Here is a 17,210-nt window from a genome sequence, read left to right as displayed (position 1 = left end):
TCGCCGCGAGGCGCTGAGGAGAACCGGGAGCTCTTCCCGGAGGAAAGAAACCGCAGGTGCCGGCGGCGGGCTTTCCTCCCGGGCGGTGTGTCACCCCGGCCACTCTCGGTTCTCCTTTCCCGGGGCCGGGTCGTGGAGTTCAGGGAAGGGGAAGGGCCGGGCGGAGCCTGTGGCCGGGTTTCCCCTCGGGAGGCGGGACAGAAGCCGCCCGAGGCGCCAGAAAGATGCAGTTCTTCGGCCGGCTGGTGAGCACCATCAACAGCGTCACCCAAATATTCACGAACCCTTACCGGGTGAAGGAGGTGCCGGCTGCAGAGTACGCTGCTCACGCCTGCCTGAGGCAGGCCGGCAGGGTGGCCCTGTATGAGAACAGCCTCGCTCGCTCGTGGGATTGCCTGCTGGTCAATCCCCAGAGCCCCCAGGTCGCTTTCCGGTAAGTGAGGGACCTTTGGCGATCGCTACTCAAATGTGAAACTAAAGATCCAAAATTTCCAGTCTGGGGACCGCAGTGCCTCGTGGCTGTGGGGTGAAGTGTCTGATCAGCAGGTGGGCTCCTGAGGAGTGGAAGGCCCTCATGTGTGCTGGCGGAGTCATCGTCACCATCAAAACAGCTTGTGAGAACAGGGCAGTGGGTCCAAACGCTGTGAAAACAGGCGACTGTAAAATAGGTGCTTGGGTCAGAACATCTGCAGTATATGGGCTTCTGCTCACACCTGTTGCTGCTTCAGCATCTGGAGTACAGGATGCTTCAGCCCAGAAGTTAATGTTCCTTGGGAAGAGGAGATGACCTCTGCTAATGAAGTAAGCTCCCTTCTTCCCTTGGAACAAGCATGGCACCAGATGAGGAATGGGAAAGTCCCCAGCACTATTGTTTGGAGAAGAGCTGTTTCTCTCAGATACATGGGATGGAGGTTGTTTCTTTAAGCAGGACCGACGCTGTGTTTGCCTTTCCTCCAGGCTCTTCCAGCTCAACAATGAAGCAGATGCCCTGATGTGTTTTGAGCAGTACGCCAGGCACCTGCCTCCTTTCTATGAGAGCTCGCGCCAGCCCTTGTCGCTGGAGGATCTCCAGCAGCTCAGTGACTGCTTCCGCGACCACCCCAGCTGGTCCCCGGCACATGTCGCAGTGGAGATCGGCCGTCGTGAGAGCTTCCGGCACAACCACGTTCTGAGGCAAGGGGCGGGAGGGGTCTCTGGCAGGTCTGGTGCTGGGAATGGGCTCAGGAGGGCAGGCTAGGCCAGATTAGCGTAATCCCTTGATGTACCAAAGCAACGGGGGCTGCTTCTTGGACGAGCTTAACACCTATGGTTGCTGCAGAGGCTAAGTTTAAAAGTGCCGGCCTTGGTGTGTCTTGCCTGAATGACAGATGTGGTAGCAAAGGGTGGCCAATGGTCGCTGCGTAAGGGTATTGGGGTGGGCTTTCAACCTGCTGCTGTGGATGTTAAAGCGTGGAGCTCTGGTGTTTGTGCTAAAGGATTGAAATATTTTACTAGAGGCACTAGTTAGATCCTTACAACCCCGTGGAGCTGCTTTTTGGAGGGGGTTGTGGCTGACTTTGTAAACCACGAGAGAGGAGTACAGAAGGACTGTCTTTCTGGAAGCGGTTTTTAGCCACAAACCTTGCTCTCTTTCCATGGGGAAGTTCATTGAGGATAGGGGAGACTAGTGAGGAGTTAGGGGAATGGGGGACTAGTGGCAGCACCTCTGCCAGGTTGCTGACTGTAATCTGTTTCATGCCTGCCTTTGGGCAGGGGGAGCTGCTCCCGTATGGGGCGGGAGAAAGGAGCAGTGTGTCAGGGGAGAGTCAATGTCAGGGCTGCTTGGCAGCCCTTCCCTGTGTTCCTTCCCTGGCAAGAGGCTAGGCTTTCAAGAAACTTGTGGTTCATACCAGCTGGTCCTGTCGCAGACGTGGATGGTACCTTCCTGTCAGCTCCCAGGGCAGCTGCATGTCCTTATCTTAACAGGCCTTCCTTGGCCTTATGTTGACTCTTGGCTTGCAGCTGTGTGAACAGCACGGACAGTGAGGATGGCTACACCCCACTGCACCTGGCGTGCCGCAAGGGAGACATGGAGTGCCTGCTGGAGCTGCTCCAGTGCCACGCGCGGGTGGACATTACCGACAGGAACGGGGAGACCGTTTTCCACTATGCTGTGCGAGGGAACAGCCCCCAGGTCATCGAGGTGGGAGCTATTTCAAAGCTGTGGGGGTGTGGGGTTCTCTATGCTGTGAGGAAGTAGACAGGAAAACAGCTGCAGACGGGAGACGGGAAAGTCAGTTCCCTCTGCCGCAACATCAAGTTAATGCTTGAGACTGATTTCAGCCTCTTTCTTCCCACTTTACTGGTGCTGTTTTCTGTAAGCAGGCTCCAGATTCCACCCTGCAGTGGAAAAATGATATTAAGCAAGTTTCCTCAGAAAGTGTCCTTCATTGCTATTTGCATCAGGCCTTCATCCTGCCTTTCCCCAGGCCCTTGGCTGTCCCTTCTCCGTCTCCTCTGAGCAGGGTGTGTGTTTCTGGGTAGAGTGCTCCCATGGGGAGAGCATGTGTTGCCCACAGACTGAAGGACAGTTCGGAGCCACCCTGGGCTCCTCTATGCTGCAGAACCTGTTTTTTGAACTGAGCGGCCTTGCACGGGGGACAGCAATAAGAGCCTCAAGGCAGAGACGGTCTGAAGTCGGAGGCGTTTTCGATTGCTGAGGAGTGCTGGGCAGAGTGAGAGGGTTCATAAGGACGTGGGTGGCCTTCCACGTTGGTTCCTCAGGTCTGTCAGCTCCCCAGCACCCAGTGTGAGCGCGAGTCTGGCTCTCCCCTATGGCTGCACCCCCCACGTTTGCCCAATACCTCTTGTGACAGCTCTCTCTTTGCACGCCAGACTGTGCTGGGGTTTCCTAATGTGTGATGGGGGAGAAATGATGACTGGGGCTTGCCATGGTGTGGAGCAGGGCAATTAGGACCTTTGTATTAAAAAGATATCCTCTGGTTTTATTTCTCTGATGGCAGCAACTTGGCTTGTTGTTACAAAAATACTTCCACGTCTGATCTGTCTCCTGTTTGTTTCTTTTCTCTCTTGATTCCTTGCTAAACCAGAGAAAATAAACTAAATTCCTGCATCTCTTGTGTGCACCAGGGCTTGCAGAGTTTCCCCAGCATGGCAGTGGGGATTTTTGTGTAACAAACCATTCAGCAGGTAACAGGTCTAAAATTTACAGGGAGAATAAGAAAATTCTTTCAAACATATCCCCACATGTATATTTTAAACAGAATCCTGCTTGTATCTGAAAGCAATGGTGAAGTTGCAGGGGAGGCTGAGCTCTTGCCTGCTGACTGGCTGTGGTAACTGATGGGGCCGCAGCAGGAAACTACTGGTTTCAGTTAGCGCTCTCATTTGGTTGGGATGAGCTTGGCTCACACAGTGTGAGACGGTGGGAATCTGCTGGGCTGTGTTGTTCAAGGTGGTACAAGCCCTTTTTGGCTGAGGGGTGTCTCAGAAGCACCTGGGCCAGAGGAATAGGGCACAGAGAGTAGCAATAAACCCTTTGCGGAGAGAAAGCGAGTGCTTCCATAGCTAGTGTTGGAAGCAGGGGTGGAGAGAACCAGCTGTAGCATCGTGAGGAACCCAGTGCTCCAGACTCTGTCCTCGGAGCTGAGGAAGAGAGATGGTGCTTTTCTATGTCTGTCTATTTATGTATTGTCTCTTCTTCCCAGCTCCTGGGCAGAACTCCAACTGCTGTCTTGGACCACCTGAGCCACGAAGGGTTGACCGCTCTGCATCTTGCTTGTCAGCTGGGCAAAGAGGACATGGTTCGGTCCCTGCTGAAATGCCGTGCCAGCTGCGGTGTCGTGGGGACGCTGGGCTACCCCATCCACACAGCGCTGAAGTTCTCCCAGAAGGGGTAAGTAACCACTTGGGCTGCCAGAACAGGGCTCTTTCTCCAGTCTGGGGACCTGTCTGCTTGCTCAGGGTTGTCCAAAACTGGACCCCTTTCAGGGCAATGCGGAGTAGGAAGATGTCCTGTGCTGTCCTCTGCTGCATCACTGAGTTGGCAAAAGAACAGAGGAGTGCTAGTATGGAAAAGAAAGAAACACTTTCAGGGAAAAAAAAAAAGTTTTCTCCTGAATTTACCTCTATATATATTATTTAGTATCAGGCATCAGGAGAAAGACACAGATTTAAAAAAAAAAATGTTTCTGCAATACTTTTTTCTCAGAATGAGCTGCGAGAAGATGATTTAGTGATGCTTAAGTAGTATTGCTGATTGCTGTACCTCTGTCTTTGAGTGCTCTGATCCTAATGAGCTTTCATTTCAAAGCCTAGTTATTCCCATCTCCTGTGGGCCAAAGGTACTCTTGCCTCTTAATAACACGTGCTGGAACTGAATCAAAAGAGACACGATGATTACCCCGTTTTGTTTTTCCCAGAGAAATTTGGTTCTCTCAGTGTGTGCTTTATCATACTTAATTTTCACAGAGTTTCCAAGCTCTGCAAATGGGGCTCTCATGTCAACATTAGCTGCTGCTAGCTATTTTTTCAGCATTTTGAAAAGTGCTTTCCAAAAGTGGAGGCATATTCAGAAGCCAAAAACGTGCTTAGGTCCCTTAGTTTGCAGTGAGCCTTGATCTCTTGTACATGGTTTATTTGGTGGTGTTTCAGAGTGGAGAGCGTATGTTTGTTTCATAAGTCTACCTACCCGCACTCTGTAGGCACCAGATACTAGTCTATTCACAATAGGTGTGATTTTTCTCTCATAGGGAAGTACATAGATCCTTAATTTCAGCAAGTATTTAACTATTTTGGTTTTATCCCCATGTTTCCATGGAGAGAGAGGGAGAGGAGAAGAATTTCCCCTCAGGTCTTGAGAATTTCCAGAAATGCCATATTACCGTATTGGAGAAGCATTCAGATGTTGCTCCACAACTTGGAGTTGGGAAGGGATTCTCCTGCTTCCTCTGAATGCTTTGCTGCTTGTATGCTTCCTGTTGCGCCCTTCCTTTCTAAAAAGAGCAAAACAAAACTGCAGCTGGGTAACTTGCAGGTGTTGCAGAGAGCCTGCTGCTGCTGAAGGGTTTCTTGAAGGCTCTGGGCGGGAGGCAGGTGCTGATCTGAGTGGAGGTCTTGAGTCAAGGTGGCAGCCATCGATCCCTTCATCTTGTCTTTGCCAGGTGTGCCCAGGCCATCCTCGAGGTAGATGCCAGCCAGGTTCACTCCAAGGACCCGCGCTATGAAGCCACTCCGCTGCACTGGGCGAAGAAGTCAGAGGTAAATGGAGTCAGTCGTGGCAGGGGCCTGTGCCTCCACCCAGCACCCAGTTATTCCTCCTGCTGCTGACCTCTCCCTTTCCTGAGTGCATGTGCAGAGCCCTGGGAGTGCCAGAGCCCAGCCACCAGCCCAGTGTTTAACTCTCTCTGCCCTGTACTGATCAGTGCTGTTTGTCACGGGGGATGGAGCAGTGGAGCCTTGCAGTGAAATGAACTGGTAGGCTCATCCCTAGTATGTCATCCTTGGCTGTGAAACTGCCAGCTTGTCCCTTTTCCCTTTTTGTTGGGGAAATTGCAGCAGTGTCACTGTTACCCCTGAGGAGAGCTCTCATCTCATTACTGACAGTTTCATGGAAGGAAGCAGACTGAAGCCTTGAAAACTGCAGGGAGAGCGTGAGGTAGGCACAGGGTGCTGGCATGTGGGTTATGGCCCATCTTCTGCCAGAGATGGGCAGATCAGTGGTGTGATATACCATGCTGGAACACCTGAATGGTGCTTGTTGTAAGCAGAGGACATTCCTATGGCAGTACTGCTTTCCCTCCTGCAGTATCATATCCCTCTCAGAAATGTCCTGTGGAGTTTCAGTGCAGACCGAAATCTGCTTGGCTTAGAAAGAGAAGATCAAAAAGCAAAACTTTTTCCCTCCAGTCTGCAAGGATTCTGACCTGAGTAGGAACTGGTTTGGATCCATTGCTCTCAGCCAGTTGCTACACTTGCATATAAGTCCCAAAACACACAGAAGCTCTAGCCAGATTGTGAAACACCAGCTGGTTCTGCGGTAAAACACAGAGAAACCCCATCTCCAGTGCTTGGAAAAATGCAGCTGGCATCTGCCAGCTAGCGGTGTCCAGGCTAAGGGTCCTGCCCCTTCCCCTGCTTTGCTTGTCATGAAACCCAGATTGTTTGAGCACCCATGCTGTTGTCCTCATGACTGCTTTCCTCTTCTTGACCTGGCGTGTGCACACTTGGGCACAGATGGCACGGCTGCTGCTTGAGTACAGTTCCGAGGTGAATTTGGCCAGCCGGACAGGTGACACGGCTCTGCACATTGCGGTCAAGAGGGGACGCTTTGACTGTGCCATGCTACTGCTGACATACGGGGCCCACACCAACGCCAGGGGTCAGGATGGCAACACACCGCTGCACCTGGCCATGAAGGTGAGTTTTCTGTAGAGGCTGCTGGGAAGGAGAGAAAGGATTCTCTTGAAGGGTTTTGGCAGGGACAGACTCCTTCGAAATTGTAGCGGTTGTCTTTCATGGGGTGATCCTTTGTGGGTGCTTTGGCTAATGAAAACAGGAGGGACGGGGAAGGAGAGATGATGTAGTCAAAGGGAGCATGGTGCTTTAGTGAACTTTCTCTTGTTCCCTAGCATGATCACCTGGATATGATCAAAGCAATCATCGTGTTTGGAGGAGATGTCGAGATCCCCAATGATTTTGGGGAGACACCAGGGCTATTGGCAGCCAGGAGCACCAAAGGTGAGGGAGCATGTCAGCAGCCTTACAGAGTGAACCCGGCATCCTATCTCCCCTTGGTGGCCAAAACATTGTCCTGGGGAGACATGAAAACATGCTGAGCATGGGTGATGCTTCTCCAACGTGCTTTCCCAGCTTCTAGTTGCTCACAGGGTAGGCACTTCCTGAGCTAGCGGCGCAGGCTTTGTATTAATACCCCTTGATGAATTTCTCTTCTGTGAGACAGAGATGCAAGAGGAAAAGCTGGCACACACTCCCCCTCTTTCAAGCCATGATGTCAGGCACTGCAGGCTCACGACAGGATGACGCAGTGCTGCTGAACCGCCCAGGCATAAGCGGACATGAGCGGTTCTTCAGTGGCAAGAAGTGTGTGGCACACACCCTTGAAGCTGCACAGCATTGGGTACCCCTGCTGTGCACAAGTCCTACTGCCTGGTGTTTGGGGAGAGATATCTGGGACATACTTTCCCCTTACCTGGGTCATACCAGAGGTTTTGTGAGGGTTGGCTGCCGTGAATTTGGCAGAGTCCCCACTCAGTGTGCGCGTGCACTGATTATCTTTCTGATCTGTGACTCCCCCTTCGTCACCTAAGGTGCGAACCGGAAAGTGCTCTTAGACCTGCTGCAAACTGTAGGGACCGAACGCTGCTACCCACCCAATCCTGACTCCCCAAGCCTGGCACCATCTGCCGCCTCCTTCTTCCTGGAAGGCCAACCTTCCTCATGGAGCAGTTTCAACAGCAGCTTAGGTAAAGCCTTTCCTGGCCCTCCCTCCATCTCCTCCCTTCTTGCTTCACAGTGCTGTCTCGCATCTCTTCTTCAGATGGGCCGTACTCTGGGGACTGTCTCCTAGCTCTCAGGTTCTGATGACTCTGTCCTCATTCAGCTGTTGCAGGATCCTGTCTCTTTTCTCTGTTTTTCCTGTGTGTGTACTTTAAACTCTTGTACTCTAAACTTTTGTTTATAGACCTGACACAAAGCAGCTCTGTAAAAAGGAAAGGGAAGACTGATTCCCTCACCTCTCTGGAAGAGGTGTAGGACTTAGTTGCCTGCATGCACTTTATCCGCTGGGTTATGAACAGAAGGGGGGAGGTACTTTCTGGTCTGCCTTGAGGACCTCCCAGTGTCATGCTGTTGGGCACAAGGAGACTAGAAACATCGCTCATTCGGATCCTGAAGGCCAGCAGCTGTGAGAGGGAAGGGATGGAGCCCAAGGATAGGCGACCCTGGTCACAAGGTTTACGTTACGCATAGGAGAAGCCTACCTTAGGATATATAATTTTGTTGTAGCTTGTGCTCTGTACTGCCCAGACTGTGTGAATAAGCTGGTGGGTCTGTTCTAGATGCCGGGCTTTCCTCTTCTGGGGAGCTCTGGAGCTCAGGCAGAGGCAGCATGAGGGGTTACGGAGCAGGCAGTGGGTGGGTTTTCTTGGAAGGAGGCTCTGACCCTCATGAAAGGGGCTTGCAGGCAGATAACAGCTGCTTGTGGTCCACTTCCCCTCTTGCGCTGATGGTTTCCTTTGTGAAGGCCCCCCTTTGGGGCTAGAGGACAACCCCCCCCCAGACCCTGGTGTGCATCTGTGTCACCACAAGTCTCACTGGCTGGTGATACCAGGACTTCCTTCTCACCGTGGCCTTGTGAAGGTGACTCCCCCAGTTACAGCTCTGATGCAGTGACAGGGCAAGGCCCTTTTTCATCCTGGACTCTGGGCCTTGAAGAAATTCCTCACCACATTCATTGTCATCCACAGCCACCTTCCGGCCTGGGCACTGGCAGGAGTATTTAACTTCTCTCCCCAATCTTTCTTCTTTTGGTTTCGCAGGCTGGCTACTCACCTAGGCTGGATTGGTGCCCTGCACCCAAGGTGGCCTGGGTGTGCATCAGCTGAGGGGTAACGACAAGCCACCCTGTCTCCACAGCTCTCCTGCCTAGGTTACCTCACAGGAGTAGATTTAGGTTATATCTTACGGCTTGCAGTAAACTGCATAGTTGGCACGCTGCTGGGCTCTGCCTTCTCTCTCACCTACTGTGCTCATCATCTGCTTCTACCAATCCTTTTTCTTTGCCAGTGCGTCTCCACCTGCCTGCTTTAAAGGATGGGGTTTCTTCTCTTTGGTGTGGAGTTTAATCTGAGGGGGGTGCCTGGTGGCTACGGGTGAGATGGCTTGTGTCTTCTGCAGGGAGCTTTATTGGACTGGGAAGGAAGTTCGATGTTCTCTGTGTGATTATGGTGGAAATGATTTACCACAGGGGTGGGAGGTTTGGGTACCCTAAGCAAGTTTTCTGGGGACAGAGACAAAGTAGGAAGAAAAATTGAAGGTTTTCTAATTGGGTTTTCTAATTTAATATAAGTTGGTTGACTAATATCTCTGAGGCATGTATCAGAGGGTTCATGTAGCAAAGTGGTCTATCTGTTTTATTTTTTGTTTTCCTTTTGAATGTTCATGGCCCTCTAGGGTACAAGGACCTTCTGTATGTTTCCACAACGCTTGGACAGTTATTGAAGGCACCAGATGTTGTGGACTCGCCCAGTGAGGGTAGAAGAAAGTAAGTAAGGAACTGCTTCTGTCCAGGCTCCCATCCAGCCTGAAGGTGAAAGCCGCGTGTGTGAATTCCTCCCCACCCACACCTGTGGGTGTAGCATCCTCAGAGCTGACATTATTTATTTATACTGACTTTGTATAACTTTGTTATATGTAACACATCAATTAGTATATTATTGCAGTTTTTTCCAGAACCCTCCCTGTGACCTGTTGCGATAAATCTTTGTTCCCAGAAGTGACCATCACCTGTTCCTCTCTGCAGCCCTAGAGCTGCAGTGGAGCCTGAACTAGCAGGGTAAAGCCCTGCTCTGTACCTGCCCTCTGCCACTAGGCACCAAACGCTGTTTTGGCTTTGTGATTTTCCTATCTCCATGCACTGCCTTGCTGCCTACCCAGCTCCTTTGCCAGCTGTGCACTACCTCGGCAGTGCCTGCACCTCACCTCGCATGGAGCCGAGGAAGGGTTGGCACTGAAGTGCTGCCGGCAGGAACTTTGGACTCTCCAATTTTCATTTATGAGGCAATGTCTGTTCCTGCATAATAAGGGACTTGGGTGCATTTTTGGCTTGTGAATGTGTCTCTGGTCTAGAGGTTAGAGGTGGCTAAAAGAGCAAGTGGTGTTGCACCAGGTCTGACAAGGCTTATCTGGCTGTGTTCGGTCTTGCATCTGAGGGAGCACTGCTAGATTTACTTTTTCACTGATTACACCATCCACAGCAGTGTTTTGTTAACAACCTAGTTTCTCACTCTCAAGGCCGCGTTCCCACATGGCATGCTGTGATTAGTAAGCTGCCCCACAGCTCCCAGTCATGTGTATCTCTCTCTGTCCAGCCATGACCGCCTCCTGTGCCTGGATGGAGGAGGCATCCGGGGCCTGGTGCTCATCCAGCTCCTCCTGGCTATTGAAAAGGCTGCGGGCCGTCCCATTCGTGAGATTTTTGACTGGATTGCGGGGACCAGCACTGGGGGGATCTTGGCCTTGGCTATTGTACATGGTGAGGACAGTGCAAATAATGGGCCCCTCTTGCTCCTGTGGGTTCAAGGGCTCCTCTGTGGGGAGCGGATGCAGGGTGGGAGCTGCCTCTCTGAGTCCCAACCGAGATTTGTTGCCCCTGCCAAAGGAGGGAAGGGATGTTTGTTAATGAAAGAAAGCCTAGACCTGGCTTTGTGCTCGATTCTCACATCAGCTGGCCTTGAGCAGCTTTCTGGGTTTTGGGAAGCGCATGGTGGCAGGGTGCAATGTACTGTTCTTCCTGCTCTCTCCATGGGGGTTTCATAACAAGGTGATCAGCACTTTCTGGTAGTGGGAAACTATGCTCTGAGCTTGCCCTTCCTCTTTAATCCTTCCCAGTCATGCTGCTGAGGACTGAGCAGATGACAGGCAGCCTGGGAAAGGGATGGGATTGGGAGTGACACCTCCCCTCTCCTGCTGGTCCTGGAAAGTCCCAACTCTGATGTGCTCTTTGTTCTGCCTCCCTTCCTCCCACTCCCTGCCTCCTGCTGACACTGTTGCCTGTCTCAGGGAAGTCCATGGACTACATGCGCTGCCTGTACTTCCGCATGAAGGACATGGTGTTCCGGGGGTCTCGGCCCTATGAGTCGGAGCCCCTGGATGAGTTCTTGAAGAAGGAATTTGGGGAAAACACCAAAATGACAGATGTCCAAAAACCCAAGTAAGTCCTGTCTGGGGCTGTGCTGGTTCATGCTTTCATGTGCTCCAGACCCCTCTCAGCAGAGTTGATCAGCCTCTCCTTAGAGCAGATCTGGAGGAGTGTGATGTGCAGACGATTGAAGCCATAAGTATGTGTTGGGTTTTTTTACCATTCTACTCTTATTTAGTCCTGTCCTCTCCCCCAGGGTTATGGTGACAGGGACGTTGTGCGATCGGCAGCCAGCTGAGCTACACCTTTTCCGGAATTATCCAGTACCAGAGACAAAAACCTCCACCGAATACAAGACAAGTGCATCTTTCAAACCACTCACTAGGCCAGAAGGTAAATGCTGGCACACAGCAGTCCAGTTGGTTGGCAGGGGAGGAGGCTGTCCTTCAGAGACGGAAGACTTCCTGTTCTTCCTCCCCTTGCTCTGAAAATCAGGGTGTCCCAGCACTGGCTCATCCCTGACCTTGAGTTTTCTCTTGGTCCTAGTGGTGGTTCCCTTTTCTCCTCTCTCCTCCTCCCTTGGCTTCTCTTGTACCAGCAACAGGGGCTGGCTAGTGAGGTTCATGAGGAAGGGGTCTGCTAGAGGATCCCTGCGTACCGTCCGTACCTGTCCCTGGCCTCTCAGGAGACACAGAAAAGCTGTGTAACCGAAGCATGTAGCCCCCTCTGGCTCGCTTCTTTCTTTGTCTAGCAAACATAATTGGTTCACCATCAAAATAGCAACAGTGAAGCTGGTAGAGAGTGAGTTTGACCCAGGATGCGTAGAAAGTGGTGAGAACATCTTTTAAAGCCCCCAAAATAATCCTGTGCATCCAAGTAGAGGCCCTACTGTTGGGAGAAAGAGACACAACTATCTAGGCCAGGGCCTTCTGGGATTGCAAGCCCTCCTGCTTTGTGTTGGTGTAGGAGGGGTGCTTCCTGCACACAGGAAAGTTGCTACAAGGGGCCGTATGCTTTCTCTCCCTCCAGACCAACTTGTATGGCGCGCTGCCCGCTGCAGCGGTGCGGCTCCCACTTACTTCCGGCCGATAGGCCGCTTTCTGGATGGCGGGCTGCTAGCCAACAACCCGACCCTCGATGCCATGACGGAGATCCACGAGTACAACAAGACACTGATCAAGAAGGTGAGGGAAATCCTGGCCCTGACTGGTAACTGGGGCTTTATTGGCTCCACTGAGCCTCCCTTGAAGGGGAAGAGGGTTTGGAAATGGGTGCTTCTCTAGTGGATAAAAAAGTCAGCAGTGCAACACCCTAGAAAGGAGTGTACAGAGGGGGATATATGTTGGGAATGGTGGCTGAGAGCTGAAATACTTCTTCTGACAAGGGCATGAGACAGCAAGGCAGCCCCATCAGCCTGACCTTGCTACTTTGAGCAAGGATGATTCAGTTGATGGTTCCATGTGACCCTTGACGCATCTCTGCAGGGCCTTTTTCTGCCCAGAAATAAATGGAGAAGACAATGGTAGAGCACTGTGCAAGGCTGAAGAGTGAATGCCTTCTGTGGTGTGGCAAGATCCTCAGAAAGATGACTAACTACTGGCAGCTGCTGCTCCCTGTAGGTGAAAGAGGAGGCGTATTGCCAAAATGACTGAAAGATTTCGACTGTTTCACAGTCATCTGGTCATAGGACTCATCTTTGGGGTGATCCCATGGGTTTGGGTGCAGGCAGGGGTGTAAGGGACAAAACACTGCAACTGCTGAAGTATTGGATTATTCCTTTCTCTCCAGGCAGTACTAAAGGGAGAGGATAGGGTGGAAAGAAAAGGCTACTAAGCCTTTTGCCTTGGCTTTCAGAGCTTCCCCAAGACTGCTGTGAAAGGGATGCTCTACCTTAATTGTTGGTCCTTGCAAACAAATCTTTTTTTTGTCCACAGGGTCAGGGGCAGAAAGTAAGAAAATTGGGGTTGGTGGTCTCCCTGGGGACAGGGAAGCCTCCGCAGGTCCCAGTGAGCTCTGTGGATGTTTTCCGCCCCTCCAACCCTTGGGAGCTGGCAAAGACTGTCTTTGGGGCCAGGGAGCTTGGCAAGATGGTGGTGGATTGTGTAAGTACTGGGAGGAGGGGATGGGGGAAGATCCCTGGGGCTGCTTGCGGGGGGCAAGCAAAGGTTTCCAGTTTTTATCTTCTTTGTTTAGGAAGAAAATTCTATTTCCTTGGAACTGCTCTGACCGTGGGCAGTTCAAGGAATGGATGTAGTGGGTAACCTAAGAATTGCGGGAGCACAGCAGGTCTGAACCTCTGACTGCCTGTTCGGGGTTCCAGGTGCTAAGGGAGGTGCAGTTCCTGCAGCTGTAAGGAGCTGAGGTGTGGGTGAACTGAGGGTAGGATGGTGGTCGGTGACCCCTAGGAACATTTGCAGGTGTGAGTTCCTGAAACTCAGTATTTTTCCAGGGAGCATTGATTGTAATCTGAGCAACCTGGACCAAAAAAATCACATCTCAGAAAACAGCAATTCATTTTTCTTTAGAAAAGCTTTGCTATCCCCACTGGGGAAATTAGCAAATGTTAGAGAAGTGGGAATATCACTAACAAAAAAGCACTAGTTCAGAGCTGTGGTAGGGAGTGTGTAATAGACATAAGTTCTTGGATGTTTCAGAAAGGAGGTCATTAAATGTTGTACATGAACACACTCCAAATGAATGAAAGCCAGAAAGATCAGAACTGAGGTTTTGACTACAATCTTAATTCTGTTGCTTTATCTCCTCTTAGCTTCCTAAAGCCATAAAATACCTGAAGGGGTCCCTCTGCTTCCCCGGTGTTTTATTTCAGGGCTCCCAAAGAAGTTGTTCCAGGATAGCCCAGAAACCCTGCAGTAATCATAGGCTCTGCTGTTACTGGGCTTGGACAGGAACGTATAGAGGCGAAATCCCAAGGAGGCTGTGATTCAGAGCATCCTGGGGGTTTCTTTAAGGGAATCCACTTGGTGCTGTGATGAAGGATCTGTAGGGTACAATTCTTTGTGTCCCAAGGATCTAGGAGTACTGTTCTTATGTTATTTAAAAAAAAAAAACAAACAAAAACAAAAAACCCCCAAACAAACAAAAAGCCACCCCGCTCTTGGTGGTGAACGGTGCCATCCAGGATGCACTTGCTCCTGGTTTCCCTCTCCCTCTGTGGCTTGTGCAAGTTCGACTTGGTGCCAGGGGAGCCTCTTGCAGGCAGGGGGAGAGCAGTGTGGCAGTCAGGCTCTAACTGTGGGCCTCTTTCTCCTGCAGTGCACTGACGCAGATGGCCCAGCTGTGGATCGTGCAAGGGCCTGGTGCGAGATGACGGATATCCCATATTTCCGGTAGGAGCTTCCTTTCCGCTCTCTGCACAGACCTATTTTTAGCCCTCTCACTTTGGACCTGGCTGCAGCATACGTCATCCCAAATTGTGTCCCCTCCAGCAGCATGCCTGCTCAGACCTGTCTCCCTGCCACCTTTCCTCATGCCTTAGTGACATATCGGAGGATGCCGTGGGGCTCAGGGGACGCTGTCTGACAGGGTCGTTGGGGGATGTGCATCCTGCCCTCTTCCACCAGCACAGCGTGTTTTGAGGCTCGTGCCTTAGGTGGTGCAGTTGCTGAACTGAGCTTCAGCCTTGAGTGTGGTTGTGCCTTGAAGGAGGGGCAAGGGCCCCTCTCTGCAAACCCTCTAGATAAAGGGAAGAGAACACCCAGGACAGAGGGAGCCACTTTGCACAAGTCTTGTGCTTGGCACACTCGCCGCCTTGTCACGCTCATGTTGGTGCCCAGCTGGTGATGCTGTCTCACTGTATGCAGGCTCAGCCCCCAGCTGCACACGGAGGTGATGTTGGATGAGGTGAACGACAGCATGCTGTTGAATGCTCTCTGGGACACCCAGCTTTACATCTACCAGCACCGGGAGCAGTTTGAGCAGCTGGTGCAGCACCTCTGCCGATGACTGACCTGGAGGTTCCTGTTCGGCATCCCAGTGGCAAGGAGCCGCAGACACTGAAATGGCTTGGATTTGCCCTTGAACCAAGATGTTGAGGTGGGGGAGGGACTACTGCTACTAATAATGAGGAATTAATGATATTTAATAGACAAATTATTAATTTAATATTAAATTTTGATACAGCACACATACACATGTATTCCAGAACACACCCGTGTACTCCCAGAGAGCTGTGAAATGCTGACAGTTACCTTCGTACTGTAGCCCTGTCTCTGCTGCTGTGCCCTGTTTTGCTGCCCTGCTCTCTGACCGTATAGCCCTGCCCAGAAGCCAGAGCCCCCACCTACCTGTCCTGAGCTGTTGCAGCTGGAGTCTGTCTCCTGTCTGTGCAGCACCTACACTGACAAAGCACCGTGCACCTTCCCGCGTCACAGAATGGGCCAAAGCCAGTTGCAGCTTCAGAGATTACTTGGCCCACTGGGGCCAGCGTGTTCCGGCATGTATAGTATGGGGAAAAGGGATTATTCTTCCCTCAATGCACACGGTTTGAAGTGGAGCAGAAATGCAACTTTAGGCAGTAGATAGGATGCAGAATGTTGTAACTGGCTTTGGGAGAAGGGGGAGCCTTTTCTGAGCCAATTATGTTCTGTAGCACCTTCCCCCTTTTCCCTCCGAGATGGGCTGGCAGCACAGGTACTGACGGCGCTCAGGGTGGGAGCAGAGCCCGCCTGAGGCTTTTGTGCCACCTGACTTGCTGTGCTACTCCTTGCTTGAGGGCTGAGATGTGAAAGCCTGTCTTTACTCATAGCAAGCTCAAGATGAGGGACAGTAGCTTTGGCTTGGTGTAGAGGTCGTTTTTCTTTATTCTTAACGTGGAACTGAAATGCTCTGAGATCAGTTCCCACCAAAGAAACTGACCCTGTGACAATTTGGATTTACTTTTGCTGCTGGAAATTCCTCTGTGAATGCTGTACTACTCAATGTTTCTGCAGTAAATTTTCATATTTATAAATAATTTATGTATCTATTTGGAGGCGTTTTGAGGAGTAACCTGAAAAACTGAACTCTTAATCATTTGCTTTTGACTAGATGGACTGCCGTTGTGAACAGTGCTTCTATGCAAAACTAACATGACCTGAAATAAAGAGGGGTTTGCATTTTGTCCAACTGTCATGCAGTCTGTGGTTGTCTTGTCTCTCTCTCCATCCTACAATGTCCGAGAGTGGTTCTGAGCTTGCAGCCTCTGAGTTTCCTACAGATAGAAAATCAGCAATTGGGCTCCTGGAGGCGCAGCGTTATACCCTTTGTATGGGCTGAAGAGGCGGATGGCCTGTGCCTGCAGCCAGCCCTGGGAGCACGTGTTAGTGTGAGTGGCTGGCTGTCCCACGAAGCACAACGCTGCCTGCTGGGCTTATTGGTTGCAGCCAGTGGAGAGGCTTTGGACTAGTTCCCACGTGAGAATCCTTTTGGAGCTGGTCTGGCTTAAAAAGAGGAACACTGAAAACCCTTGGGATAAAACCCTGTCTCCAGTCATTTGTAACTTTGGTATCCCCAGGTGGTTCCTGGACAAGGTAACTGCTGCAAGCTTGCTGGAGCTAGCACCCACTGATTCCTAAGGGACACTGCTGGCAGGAGTGTGGGTGCTGAGTCATGAATAGGGCTAAAAACTGATTATCTGTCTTCTGATCTTTGCTTTCACAAATAAGACTGTGGAATTAAGGGGCTTTTAATGTGGAGTAAAGGTTTTCTTTTTCCTACATAACAGAGGGGCCTACCCTCCTGTGGAGAAACAAACCCCCACATCTTGGGAAGGAGAGGACATGAGCTCCTTTCTGCTTTTTGGCCCTGGCTTGCGCTCTAACCCTCTATAAGCCTGCACCTTCTGCAGAGACTTCCCAGAGTGATCTGTTCTCGGGCTCCTTGCATGCAGGCAGGGAGGGCTCAGGCACAAGCTCGTGCCTGCTGTTAGGGAGTCTCATGGAGATGGGAGTGGGAGGGATGCTAACAGCCAGAGGGCTGAGGCCTGGGGTGGGGAAATAGTGGGCAGGGAAGAGGTGAAACCTGTTTTTAGCTTTCCTTATGTTTCGCCCCCAGCCCCTGCTATTTGCTGTCTGTGATGGCAAGCTGTGTGCAAGGGACCTGAAGATGCTCTGCTAACACAGCAAGGCCAAGCGAGCCACCTCCGAGCGGTGGCAGTGATGGAGCAGCGAGCCGTAAGGCGGTTGCTCTGGCAGGTGGCTGGCTCTGCAGGTGTCAGGGCAGGGAGAGCTGGGTAGCGAGCTGGCAATCAATAATTCAAGGGGGCGGTCACATGCCCTTGCTGGCTGTCACAGGATTCCTCTCTCCCCAGAGTCCAGTTACTTCCAGAGATCAA

The 17,210-nt window shown here is 51.5% G+C and overlaps 1 protein-coding gene across 1 annotated transcript; it reads left to right on the top strand.

The window, feature by feature from the left end:
- The first annotated feature begins 21 nt into the window (after positions 1-21).
- PLA2G6 (phospholipase A2 group VI) lies at positions 22-16,009 on the top strand. The gene is made up of 16 exons (XM_075077114.1): positions 22-433; positions 958-1,173; positions 2,002-2,182; positions 3,708-3,895; positions 5,163-5,259; positions 6,235-6,417; positions 6,630-6,738; positions 7,329-7,484; positions 9,193-9,283; positions 10,110-10,273; positions 10,801-10,951; positions 11,136-11,272; positions 11,909-12,063; positions 12,814-12,981; positions 14,153-14,226; positions 14,701-16,009. The coding sequence occupies exons 1-16, from the start codon at positions 225-227 to the stop codon at positions 14,840-14,842; spliced, it is 2,421 nt and encodes an 806-aa protein (XP_074933215.1). The 5' UTR covers positions 22-224; the 3' UTR covers positions 14,843-16,009.
- The last annotated feature ends 1,201 nt before the right edge of the window (positions 16,010-17,210 follow it).

This window comes from Phalacrocorax aristotelis, chromosome 1 (genome assembly GCF_949628215.1).
Source record: "Phalacrocorax aristotelis chromosome 1, bGulAri2.1, whole genome shotgun sequence".
NCBI classification, from domain to species: Eukaryota; Metazoa; Chordata; class Aves; order Suliformes; family Phalacrocoracidae; genus Phalacrocorax; species Phalacrocorax aristotelis.
Note: the sequence above shows the minus strand (reverse complement) of the source record. Positions and strands in the feature narration are given on the sequence as shown.